Source organism: Clupea harengus, chromosome 12, assembly GCF_900700415.2.
Source record: "Clupea harengus chromosome 12, Ch_v2.0.2, whole genome shotgun sequence".
Taxonomy (NCBI): domain Eukaryota; kingdom Metazoa; phylum Chordata; class Actinopteri; order Clupeiformes; family Clupeidae; genus Clupea; species Clupea harengus.
This window is the reverse complement of record NC_045163.1, coordinates 2,232,147-2,246,025: the sequence shown is the minus strand read 5'-3', so window position 1 is coordinate 2,246,025 and position 13,879 is coordinate 2,232,147. Positions and strand designations below refer to the sequence as shown.

Sequence of the window (13,879 nt, the reverse complement as noted above, 5' to 3'; positions counted from 1 at the left end):
CTCAGTACTTAGTCGAGGCACCTTTGGCAGCATTTACAACCTTGAGTCTTCTTTGGTGACACAACAAGCTTTCCACACAAGGATGTGGGGATTCTCTGCCATTCTTCTCTGCAGATCCTCTCAGGCTCTGTCTGGTGGAATAGGGATCATCGGTGGATAGCCAATTTCATGTCTCTCCATAAATACGAGAATATTTGTATCATTAACAATTACATTTCATATTTATAGTCATGATTCTACAAGGCATCGTGATGTCCTAAAATAAATAAAAGCACTACACGAACACTGCAAATGTAAGTGAATAAATAAATAAGCCCTAAACTTAATCGCGTGGAAATAGCCATAGTGGAATAGAACGGACACATCTACATTCTGCAACAGTACCTCCACCTCTGCACCGGTGAAGTTAGGTCTGCGTTTACTTACTCATTAATCCTCATATCCGGTCTCAGGTTGCTTTAGTAATGACATTGCGCCCGGAAGTAATATTGAATTTGACATGAAACAACTCAACATAGAGGGAAATAAAAGTAGCTTGTCAATTTACCACATGGCAATGCCGGTTTGCCTGCACCGCTTATCAATTGCTCCCTCTGCCACCAATCTAGCATGTTTCCTGTATGCGTGATGTACATGAGAACTTAACATCATAGTATTTCAAACCACGTATGAATGTGGTTTAAAACGGATTTGTAAAACTCGGATATCATGTGATTAATGTGCCTTAAAACAAACGCCCATATATAGCTCCTCCAAGGAGGTTATGTTTTTGTCAGCAGGATTACTTAAAAACTACCAGGTCGATTTTCATGAAACCTTGAGGAGGGGTGGAGCATGGGCCATGGAAGAACCTGTTAAATGTGGGAGTGGATTGGGCTCAATGGGCATTTGGCCTTGGTGGAGGTTTGTGCTCTCTGAGGGCTGTTCTAGTTTCATATTAATTTGGTCCTAGATGCAAATCCGCTCCTAAATTTGCTTCCAAGGAAAATCACTGAGCAAAGCCCACGTTGCACACTATTAGCATATCAGGTGGGAGGCTGGTTTGCAGGTAGTAATCATCGTCATCTTCGTCATCGGCTCGCAAATCTGTAGTAAATTAGGGCTTCAGTGTAATCTGGGATGCTGGATGCTGTGTCTCGTTACAGGTTATCGCAATCGCAAAGATTTGTGAGCGTGTCTGACAAACTGCTCACTCCACCCTCTCATTGTCCCTGTTTAAATTGTAAAGACGCTCTGCAGGGGGTACTGCTTTACATGTAAGCAGAAGGTATAACAAATTAATATGGAAAAACCCAGAATGGAGCTTTTTGTTGTAACATATTAACACTTCTGTCTGTCTGTCTTCCTTTCTTCATAGTGACCCCTATGTTAAACTGTCCTTGTATGTGGCAACTGAAAACAAAGAGCTTGCCATGGTTCAGACCAAAACCATCAAAAAGGTGAGTCTCTCTTTCCTGTACAATTCTTCACAAACCTTTTGAATGTTTAAGGTTTTTGATAATATTGCTAATATTAGTCATCACCACTCTGATGAGTCTGAATGCCACAAACACCAGAGGGAGCACTTTGACACCACAGCTGTCGATATATTTGAGGCATATTTTGTATATAATCACAGCTTTGGTATTATTATTATTATTGTTGTAATACATTATGGTTTTACTTTAATGACACTTAAAATTGTTTTATGAATTTTATGAATGAGTTGTTTCACTTTTTTATTGAATGTTTTGTAAGTCCCTTTAGACAAAAGCGTCTGCTCAATACCTTTACTATAACTATACTATAAGAGTTTCTTATGTTCTTGACAGCAAGCCCTGAGCATTGGAGTGTTTAGGTCTTTAATGGCTTTACTTCATTTTGCTTAGCAAAAAATGTTTTACATTTTTTTTTCTCCAGAATACTCAAATAAGGAACAAGGAAGTATTTTGTTTAGGGTGTGTGTGTGTGTGTGTGTGTGTGTGTGTGTGTGTGTGTGTGTGTGTGTGTGTGTGATACAGCGCCCTCCCTGCTACTGTAGGGAGCCAAATAGTTCTGGTCTGCCCAGGATAAATATAGCTTTTCTGTGTCTTGCCTGTGTGTGTCCAGAGGTCTCACGAGTCTTCAGTGGTTATTGCACTGGTCAGCAAACCACTGAAAAGACACACACACTCTCACAAACACAGACATTATTTCCTTCCTCTCTATCCAGTGTCTCCACACAGTTTTGTCCCTAAAGGATAACTGGACCTGTTTGTTTTTCCTTCTTTTTTTCCAAGGTGTGTTGATAGTTACAAAAAATCCTAGCATTAATTAAAATAATTCAAAGATTTATAATATTGGTTTTGCCAAGCAAATCTTTTAAATAAGGTATTTATACTACACATTGATTACACACTTTGATCTGATTGGATCTTAAAGTGGAGTCATTATGAGTTAGTCAGCCAACATAACATGACAGATCTGTATAAGATCACCAAACCAAACTAAAAAATGTCATCTGAGATTCCTGTTAGCTGGAACAGAGGCAGGGACCAGGCCAAACAATTAGTGACTATAGGGAGTGTTGGTCAGATACTTACTTGGGGCCTAGATCTCAAGCACATGTGAATAACCTTGATTCCTCTATCGGGCCAGTGTGAGCTAGGGCTATCCTCAGGTCAACCGGGGCTAATGCCTTGAGGCCTCAAGCCGCACAGATAAAACACATTTGCTTTTCTACTATCGTGTTGATAGCCCCACAGTAGTGCCCCAAAAAACGCCCATAGCATGCCGCCTTGGTGTACACATTATGCAGCCACCCATTTCACATGCGAGCGGGAAGTTCAAGGTGAGATATTATGCGCTAAAGTCTAGTGTTAAACAATGTAACACATCCAGGGCAAGTTCAAGGCCCAAGGGTGGGAGGAATGAGCAAGCCCCGGAAGTGACAATGGAAACGCAGCTGGCGTTGGCATGCACTAGCTTGCCCAGATTTGGCCTGATAGTAGAAACACGGCTATGACTTTTGCAATCGGCAGAAGTTCTCAGCTTTATGCTTCAGTTTGAATGCACTCAGAGTGGGAGTGGCATAAAGATCCCAAGTGGAGTTTTATATAGCATCTTTATAGGTGCAATTTTAACAGGCATGTGGAATGTTTATTAATCAGACAGGCCTCTGTTAAAGATGTGTTTCATTTATCTTAAATAACTGGACTATTTTATAGGCTTTGTCACAAAGGTGTCAGATTGATTAAAGGTATCAACCACATTAAACATCGGACTTCTGTGTGTGTGTGTGTGTGTGTGTGTGTGTGTGTGCGCTTTTCACTGGGTTTTTTAATTGGTCTGTCAGATTATGTCAGTCATGCTGGATAATGACTCTGTCCTTTACCTTATAGCAAATCAGTACAGGACGTGTGCAGATTGTTATTCTACTTCTGTTCGCTTTCCTTGTTTTTCCCCACTCTCAATTTACACCAATCCCATTTGAATCCTTGTCTCCTTATTTACCTGTGGAGATGTGGGCTAGGAGGCATACGTACAGCTTTATGAACATGCTCTCTTATTTATACAATGATTTATTATTTAGTAATAGAGTGATTGATGTGTGGAGTCTAATGTGAAGTTCTTGCTCTTTTTGTGCATCCCCCCCCCCCCCCCCCCCCCAGACCCTGAACCCCAAATGGAATGAGGAGTTCTATTTCAGAGTGAGTACCTACCATATGCTCCCCAGTATTGTGTCCGGGCTGTGAATGCATGTTTTTGTGTTTTTGAGGGGTTTGTGTGTTCAGGCTTTGACTACTCTCAGGCCAATGGCAGAGAAGGCAGACAGAGGGTTTTTCAGTGACTAGGTTTTTGGGGGGATGTCACATCCACGCTGCAGTGCTGATGGGTGGAGAATAATTAGACTTCATTTCTAGCCTTCCGCCCATGTAATAAAGCACATTGCCTGATTTTTTTTATTTTTATGAGATGCTTCACATTAATGTGATTTTCAGGAACTATCTTCAGAAGATCTCATGCTCTATGGAATTTGTAGCAAGGGTGTGGGATTTCATCATTATTTTCAAGCCACCTGTACATCTCTGGGCTGACATTGGTTTTTGAAGTTGTGTTATATATAACATATTGGTTTTTGAAGTTGTGTTTATATATAATATATTGTTTTTTGAGGTTGTTATATATAATATATTGCATTCATTGACTTCACTGTCACTTAGTGCTGCACGATTAATTTAAGCACAATTGCGATGTCAGCCTGTGCAATTAATGAAATAAAAACATGTGCATGTCTGTTTGTGTAGAGTCTGTTCATTATCTACGCCCATAATAAAGAGATGACCAGTCTGTCTCTAGGCAGTGAACAATGTGCAGTGTATGGTCACATGACTTTCTGGTGTTTAGACCAGGGGGCTGTCCTACGAAGGGAGTTTAACTCAGATGCTCAGATTTAACTCCGGGTTATCAAGGGAATTCAGGGTTTACAAACTCTCGCTAAATTGTTGTTAAACGGTACTATGACTGTAATTAAGATGTCTGTCGACTCTGTGTGACTTCACTCAAGTTTGTGCGCATTCTCATAAAAGGGGCACATTCACCAACGCAGGCTGAGTTTATAACCAATGGCTCACGCCACGTTGTTCACAGGAGGAATACACTGTAATAATTCATGGCTATAAAGAGTTAAAATAAACCCTATCACCATGGTGGCCAAAAATGCCAGGGACACTTGTTGGCAGTACATTGCCGTTGGAGTAAACTCGTAATTTGATACAGTTATCTATTTAGTCAGTTCTGTCCATATTTAACGTGATTTGAGATGTAAGGATAGGAAGAATAGTTCCCCTTAATGCTGAGTATAGATCAGGTGTGTTCTAATAGCCTATCCATGTGTTCAAGGCAAGCAGAGAGAAGGCTGAGGGCCAGCGCCATTGTTAGCCATGGCAAACAACACAGGAAGGCCAATAATGGAGGGGTTTCAGGGGAAGTCAGTTCTTCTGACCCTGGTGGCGGTGTAATGTCTACCCTTTCTGTACAGGGGAATATCATACTAATTGTTTTGATTGCCCAGTTATATAAAATATATCAATGTAGTTCACATGCCTGTCTTATGTTCAGTTAAAGGGGATACTAGCTGCCCATGCAAGTACAGTCATGATGCCATTTGTTTATTATAAAGTCATCACAATAATGTCCTCAATAATCACAATACGACTTTCACCTAATCGTGCAGTGCTACATTCACTCTGTGTATTCACATTTCAGTTTGTGTACATGGCTGTGAACATGTGTGTGCTTGTATGATTCCTAGTGAGTTATTGGCTTAGTGTCTGTGTAGGTCACCATGTTGTCCAGAATTTATACTCTCTGACGTAGTGTTCTTTCTATGCTTCCCCTCAAGGTCTCCCCTCAGAATCATCGCCTGATGCTTGAGGTGTTTGATGAGAACAGACTGGTAAGCGGCCGCAATTTGGCCTGATTCTCATGCTGCTTTTATGCCCTGATCTCCCGCACATTCTGGAAGGCCAGCCCTAATAATTTGCCATGCCTTACCTCCAGCCTCAGCTGATTATGCATGTATTAGAATTGACAACCCGACCTACTTTATGGTTTACATATGCTGCTCAATCTACAGATTAATCCCTGGGGCCTCACAACCTCAGTGTGTAATTCATGCAGATATCCTATCTATTCCTTTATGCTTCCAATAAGACAAGTCTAAAGTCCTGCAGTCCTCTTGCCCAGAGCCTAGATGCAGGACTCAGTTTGCTGGTGCATTTGATACCCTCTGGTAATACTCCGTTTGGCTTAAGTCCGTGCTTAAGTTTTATTTTTTTGCAAATAGCCTAATTGTCCTCATGTTTAGTTTAATATAGAAGGTCAATGGAAGCCCTATCTAGCCTGTTTGTTTGGATCTTGCTGGTGGTGTAACTTCCTTTGCCACACAAAGGTCATTTGATTCTGCCGTGGCCTCTCAAAAGGCTGTTTGTCCCTCAGGACACAAATACTCTATTTACCAGCTCTTATCGTTTAGATGGCTTTTTATTTCGTTTTTTTTTGTTTGTTTTGTCATGTCATATCAGGCTTTCTGGTATGATTGTTATAATGTAAAATCATCGGACTCCTTTGTTGAATGTCACCTGTGAACCTCCCCGTATTCTCTTCTCTGATCTTATTTGATATGTAGGCCTAGCAATAAATAGAATATTCTCATAATCTTTTTTTACATAATCTGCATTACAGTCTTCCTTACTGTGGAATGCATTCTGCACATCGTGAAGGCAAACATTTAATATGTTGTGCTTGTTTACTAGCATGGAATGTGTGAGCATGTGGGCGCACGAGAGCGACGGACAGCTCTCTAAAATATCCGTACCTGAATGTGTGGTCTTGGCAGTGCAATAGTTAATCCTAAGTAATATTCTACAAGGTTCAGGAATACTGGAGAAATAGAATGTTTGTTCTTGGTTTGCGTGCATGTATGTTTATGTTTGTTTTAGACCACGGCTATGGAACACGAGTCGTTTCATTTTGCTGGTGAGTGGTTGGCAATTAATGTTTGGCAGGGCATTGCTGACTTGTTCTCTGTGTAGGGCTCCAGCCACTTCCTTATATGTTTGTGTATAGAGATGCCTGAGTCTAGTGCCTGCTCTCTCTCAGATCAACAAATGGGTCCTTCCCTCTCTCTACGTCTCTGTCTTTATCTGAAGTTGTTCACCATAACCCACAATGTTTGAGCATTCCATTGTACACCAGCTCTACGGATTAAAAGCAAAAACTGAAGCAAGAAATGTCAAAAAGCTAGCAGATAGTATGCTGTTTCTATTTTTGGTACATTTCTTCACTTTGCTGGTGGGGATATAGTGTGTGTCACTTCACATTTGAAAATGCTGGCTAATCTGAACAGAGAATATTTGCCTAACATTTTTGTTAAAGGCACAGCAATGAAAACATTTTTACATTTTTAAGTTAGATAATTAATTATAATAATAGGTAGGCCTGTTGTTGTTGTTGTAGTAGTAGTTGTTGTTGTTGTTTGATTGTTATAACCTCACATCCATCATGACGACAATGTATTCACTTGTCCGGTTCATCCCTTTCAACCACAATTTGTCACCCTTTAAAAAAAAAAGGAGGGAAAAAGCCATTTTTAACTAGCAGTACTAGTTACCCTGATGTGCACATACTGGATACAGTTGCATACTGTGAACACGCATTCGAGATGGTTAGCGATCCTGCATTCTGTTGAAGGCAGAGTATTTCAGCCGGGCTGAATGCTGCTCTGTGTTTGGTGTGAGGCCACCATGGCTTACGCCATCTGCTTACGCCACACAGTGGACAACTGTCCCACACCACCGTCCCCTACATGCATGACCGTATCCTTCACAAAACTATCCTATTGACAATCCTATATATTCCCATTAATGTGTCAGGTACACACAGGACAGATAGCACATTTTCATTCCCACTTAGTATTCCATAACGGTAAAGTTCCGGGTATCGTCCCATTAGACTGTATCTAATTTGTATTTTACAGAGCACGAGCCTCTGTGAGACATATACAACCTGAGGTGTCTTGCCAGTTAACCTAGCTATGAACTGTCCTACCTATCTTTAGCTTAGGGAACAATCTTACGAGTTGGCAGTTGCTAGAGTGTTTATATGAACTAATTAGCTGTTAAATTAAACGTATGTATTTGGAGGCCAAGCAGAAAAGCTGCATAGGGCACCCAGAGAGTTTCTGCCATTTCCTATTTCAATTTTATATTGAGAAGACTGTAACGTCAGCTACATAACTATCAAATCGGACTATGATTGTTAGCATAGCAACTCGGCAACTATAGCAACCTGGATAGCCTGCATAGCCTGAAGAAACCGTTAAAGTCCTCAAAATCGTCTCACCAAGAAGGGCATCAATGGGGCAAGGGCTTACTCTGATATCAATGTAATGAATAAAGGGGGAGTCCCCCACCCCCTCCCCCTTGCCCGTCTTGAACATGTTAATCCAATGGTTCCAATCCCCACTCGAGCCATGTCAGAAGATTATCATCAATGTCACTAGTCTGCCAGGGGATAGATTAACGATTCCACTTAACCATTTAGCTTCCATCCCCACACCACACCATGATGGTAAAATGGCCTGGCTTTCGGTGTGAGTGGGAATGACACATTAGTCTTAAAGCCTTGCAGTCTCTCCCTCACTCTCTCTCTCTCTCTCTCTCTCTCTCTCTCTCTCTCTCTCTCTCTCTCTCTCTCGCACACACACACATGCACCCCTTCTTCCCTTACACACACACACACACATACACACACGTCTATACACACAACCTCTTACCCTATGCGTCATAAGACAAGGACTGCAGTCTGTTGCCGTTCAATTCTGAGGGCACTGGCATTTCCCTCACTGCCAGGACAAAGCACCCACTATGACCACTGCACACGTACTCAGGGCTACATCACAGTGAACTCTTTGCCATTGTCAAGGAATCAAAGGGCCAGAAATCCTTACACACACACACACACACACACACACACACACACACACACACACACACACACACACACACACACACATCCACACACACACACACACACACACACATCCACACACACACACACACACACACACACACATCCACACACACACACACACACATCCACACACACACACACACACACACACAGACACACAAACGGGATCTGTTCCCATCCTCCCTATAGCCTGCTTGTTCAGTGGCAGCCTCAGACCTCAGACCTGTGATTTGGGGGGCTTTTATGGATGCTTACTGTGTAATGCTCCAGCAGTTGTCCTTGTCTGATGATTAGTTCATTTTAGTCCAAGTTATTTCTTACGCTCAACGTAACTCAACTTATACTTAAGCTCAACTTAGAACTCATTATTAGTTAGACATATTCAGAAGTTGATCAGTAGTTTTGTTGATGTCCATAGTAATTCCTGTAATCATACATTCTGTACTGGGAATTAAGTTCCTCTCAGTACCAACAGCACAGTGAGCAGGGTGGCTTTCCCAAGACCACCTGGCCTGTCAGGAGTGAGTAAAGCTGAAGTATGTTTATAAAAACAGACTCTTCGGGGAGGGGGAAGAGTGAGGCGGGTTGGAAGGAGAGCGGGGGAATGAGGGCTGGCGTGAGCTCTGTGACTTGAAGTTATGTTGCCTGTGCAGATGATGGCTTTCAGGTCCCTCCTGGCCGCCCTTCAGAGAGGACGGCCCTTTTAAAACAGTGCATTTCTCTCAGATTAGTCTTGATCTAAGGTTCTAATGTTGGGGATGTATGTTCACATACATAATTAATGATACTTGGACTATGTATGACTGTATGTTACTCAGTTGAGCTTGTGTTCACTCTTTCTGTGTATCCAGCTCTCCCTCTCTGCCCCTCTGCCCCTCCCCCCCCCCCGGGCCCAGTTTCCTCTGATGGGTTTGAAGCAGCTGAGAGAGGGTTGTGGTGTGGGGGGTGATGGGGGTGTAGTATCCAGGACCTAAGTGGGTGTCATCTGTGTCACATGACTCTGAGTGCCCTACCCTTACCTCCCCATGCAGAGCGAAGGCTGGCCTTATCCAATCATTTATGGAATGCTGCTTGTCACTCCGGCTATTTCTGCTGTCTGTCGCTATCGGGCGCGCAGTCTTAACAGTTTGGCCGATGGGAGTCTCTTTTTATTTTTCCCTTCTCTTTCTGGATCTCTCCTCCTCTCTCCCTTCCTCTAATGCTGCCCCTCCTCTCTCTCTCACTCACTCACTCTCTCTCTTTCTTTCTGGAATTAGTCCTCTGAAGTTTTGGCTCGCTGGCAGTGCCTCTCCTGTTACTGTGGTGTGAGCTGTTGCTGCTGCTGCTGCTGCTCTCATTCTTGGTCTTTTCTTTGAGTGAAGGTGGGTGGAAAATTTACAAGAGAGAAGTATAGACACAAAAGGGGGGTTAGGAAGGAGGGGAGATTTATTTGCCTCTTGAGTAGTTTAGCCATCGGCAGCCCAGGGCTGGCTCAGACGGCAGAAGGACGAGAGAATGTCCCACCGGCTGCGGTTGTATTTTGGCGCCGGCCGCAGTAACACAGCCCCTGAGCTGGAGGAGCCTGACGACGAGAGCATTGAGGATGGGATGGGGTTCCGCTGCACCGGTGGAGCCATGTCTTTCCAGATGCAGCCAAGGCAGGGTAGGGTGTTCTATGAGGCACAGCCAGCCGGAGACGCCTCGCTCAAGCGTAGCTCCTCCATGTTCATCCCACAGCTCAGTTCTCCTGAGCCACGGCCCACCAAGAGCTCCTCTATGCAGATATCCCTCCAGCGTTCCAGCACACCTGCAGATGATGCGCTTTACCAGGACTGCCCACCAGCATACCCAGACGAACCTGCCCCCGCCTACACAGAGCCTGCTCCTGGCTGGAATGCCCCACCTGAATACCCACGAGGGATGAGTGCGGAGCACACGCACCCTAATACTGAGCCTGCTCTCCCAAAGAGGAGAGTGTTTTGTGGGGGGCCTGGCGATATTCAGGATGGATACTTATCCGGAACTTCTCCTGGGATTAGTATTGGAGGTTTCTGCATCAAGAGAAACTCCCCAGATGGATCAGAGGTCCAGCAGCTAAGGATCCTGCCCTATGGATCGGACAGTCAGACTGGTCCATGCCACTGGTCTGTCCAGCAGAACTTGGATGGTGGCTCTGGGGCTCAGAGGCTTGTGTTTCAGCTTCAGCAGGACCAGCCGAGACATTCTGACTTTCAGAAGGAGGCTTTCAACCTGGGTTTCATTGGATCTAAGGGAGGACGTGTTGTACGGTACCCCAGGATCCGCCTGGAACGGAGCACCTCTCAGCCAGTTAAACCCCATGCCATCCCTCGGCGGACTGGGTCCACTCCAGACCTTTTGGGGAGCACCTCGCAGATGGACACCCAAAGTGAAGATGCTAGTGAGGATGGAGCTCAAGGCTGCACATTTAACATTCAAAAGGAGCAGAAACTCAGACAGCCCCAGTTTAAAATCTACTTCAGCCAGGGTGCAGATCACTGTCCCATGTCAGCACAGGATACAAGTTTGAGAAATGGACCAGTCAGGATAAAACCTCAGGTATGCTTAATGACATAACATATCCTTAACACCACCCTGTGTTACTCGGCCATTGGCTTGCTTTATGACGCAGTGAGTGATTCGATTCTGTCCTGCTTTTAAATCTTCTATCACCTATGAAATAATCAATAAATAAATGCACTACTCCCCTTTATATCTAACAGCACTAATCTTATTAAGTGTAGAAAAGGAAGAAACATGTTTCAGTTGAAATCCAAACAAGATACCAGTCGTAATCTAGACACCCACCGCTACTGAAATATGTTAGGTTGATTTGATTCGATCTATAAATGTTTTTTTTAAGTGTAGAAAGGTAAGTAGCCACAATTAGGAGTAAAGGGATGTAGAGGGGAAGTCAGGAAAGGGTTAGCCACATTCTGAAAACTAAAAATGCAAGGAAGGTCTGGCCAGGAGTGAGGCTTAACCACACAGGCCTTCGAACGCTGGCCACAGGCATTTGAACTTTTACACACATCAATGGCTTTTCCTGCTCCAGCAAACAGGCATACAGATCTTTCACAGTTGTATTTGAGAGAAATTCGGCCCTTTTGAATCCCGTTTAAAGAGATGGCGCTATCTTTAGTCTCCTGTTGAAGTGTTGTTGTTGTTAGTTTTCAGAGTGGTCTGTCTACTTTTGGCCTGGATCGGCGTGGGTTTCTCATGACAGCTGCAGCCATGGTGATTAAGATCTAAGATGTCAGTACTGGCAAACTGACCATATGAAATTTAACAAGCCATCAGTAACTCAGTAACAGCAGTGTGTATATAAAAAACCCAGCTCATCGTGCAGACTTCTTGAGCTTCTAAAGGCACAAACTTATTTTCCATCTGAGGCTTTTTCTTAAGCTTTCACTCTCCTGTTGCTTTTCTATTGCATTTGCTGAGGCCAGGCAAGTTTGAAATGAGGTGTTGGACATTTTATTTACTCTTTATTCAGTCTTTTTCTTTATTCAGTATCCTCTTATGACTCCCAACCACGGTCAAAATAGGTTTCCTCCTAACCAGAAAGGGTACTGAATAAACACTGTCATTGCCTGAATGTGAGGAGTGTAGACTGCATAGGATGGATGCAGTGCCATGCATGCTATTCTAAACCTTATCAGTGAGGTATACTTCTCTGGGACACTTCATATAGCCTAGTGTCATTGCTGCAGAATCTCCTCTCAAATGGAGAAGACATTTTGTTTTCCGATGGTCAGCGTTCTAGTCTACTGTGTGAGAAATTCCACTGCCTCTGGAGTCCTGAAACAGGTGATGTCACTCAAAGCTCCATCTCAGGTTTTCCACAGAAGCTTATGGCTGACTATTTCCAGTACCTGTCTGAATGAGATTACTGGAAGTGGAGCAGGAAGACATCCGGATGTCTCAAATGTGCAGAACTCATCAGGCCTCTACGTCGGTGTCTCACTTCTGTTTCCTGGACGTGGGGTAACAGCAGATATGATGGGAATAGCATTAGCATTAGCATTAGCATATGACAAGCTAAAGCTTGATTTGTTATTGCAATCCTGCAACAGTTTGAAATGATAACACACTCTGAGAGAAGAAGAAGGAGATCAATTATACTTGATCAGAGGTTATTTTAATCTTGTCATTGTTTATTTTTTCTTCGTAGAGTATTTGCTATAGCGTGTGAAGATGATGGAGAAATGAAAATCTCCTTTTGTTCTTGATTACTGGCCTGTTAGTGACACCTTCCTTCTTTAAGAATTCCACACAAGTACAGTCAGGCGCTACTGCTTCTGTCTACTTTGTAGCCATCTGCAGTTGGCTCATGTACTTGTGTGGACTTGCCAGATGTTCTTGCCATTCACAAGAAAGCAGTGGCGATTGCTTTAAGACTGTACGGCTTCCCCTTAAAAAAAAAAATCTGTGAAATTGGTCAGTAGAATGTCACTCAGTATGTCAATATCATTCACCACCGTTGATTCACATTAATATATTTCCAGAATAGACAAGTTCAGTATCTGTCAGAACTGCCGTACTATTTGTTAGTTTAACTTAACTTGCCTTCTTTTAACCACAATATGCAGTGGAAGCAAAGCCCATAGGACCTCATTGATGGTGAGCATCAGCTCAAAGTACACTTCATTTAAAGGTAGAAAAGATCAATGTTTATTGGACATTAGGCTTTGAACTCATCATTTTGGGACACGGTCTGACGCACGGCTTCACTTGGAGTCTGCGAGAGGGTTGTGAATGCATTTTGTACAGGTGAAAATATCTCAAGGTTGATAGGACAGTAGTCTTTCATAAATGAGTTTTGTCATGCCTGGACGCACGGCATCTCTGAAGATTGCGCAAAGGGGCTGGACCAAGTACATGGCAGCATTCATTTCATACAAAGATTTTTAGAATCTTTGATTTATACATGTTAAATACGGAGGTAGCACAGCAGTTTGGTTAACTGCAATATGAATATGATAAGCATGTAACACACAGTCAGATGTGTGTTTTTCACATTTACTTTGATGACTTCAATAAAACTTTTTATGAAGACTTACAAAGAGTTTGGTGAGCTACATTTGGTTTGCAAGTTAACTGTCAGGTAGAGTAGTATTTAGTGACTAGCTGGCTACCTAGCTTACATTATGAGAATACAATGCTAGCTAGCTAACTCAAACTAGATTTTACTGCTTCATGCTAATTTTGTTGAGTTGGCTACCGACACAGATAACATTGGTTTATGAATTTTGCTGTTAGGGCACCAGCCACCACTGCATGTACAGACAATATGTACAGGGGGGTCTCCTGCTTACTTTAGATGATGTCCATCTGTTGACATTGGTGCAGGAAACTGGCAGTGATACTGGGGTTATGTGGCATTATA

At 43.0% G+C, this 13,879-nt stretch overlaps 1 protein-coding gene across 18 annotated transcripts in view; it reads left to right on the top strand.

Annotated features, from left to right (window-relative positions):
• The window catches only part of nedd4l (NEDD4 like E3 ubiquitin protein ligase), a 67,550-nt gene that overhangs the window by 19,020 nt on the left and 34,651 nt on the right, over window positions 1–13,879 (top strand). For 5 of the 18 annotated variants that reach the window (XM_031577733.2, XM_031577734.2, XM_042709469.1 and 2 more), the window contains exons 3-5: window positions 1,358–1,439; window positions 3,630–3,668; window positions 5,363–5,416. In XM_031577733.2, the coding sequence (XP_031433593.1) occupies window positions 1,358–1,439; window positions 3,630–3,668; window positions 5,363–5,416 (175 nt within the window). Of the gene's footprint in view, window positions 1–1,357; window positions 1,440–3,629; window positions 3,669–5,362; window positions 5,417–9,650; window positions 11,050–13,879 lie in introns of those variants that run through there. The other 13 variants (XM_031577732.2, XM_031577730.2, XM_031577728.2 and 10 more) reach the window with 5 other exon arrangements.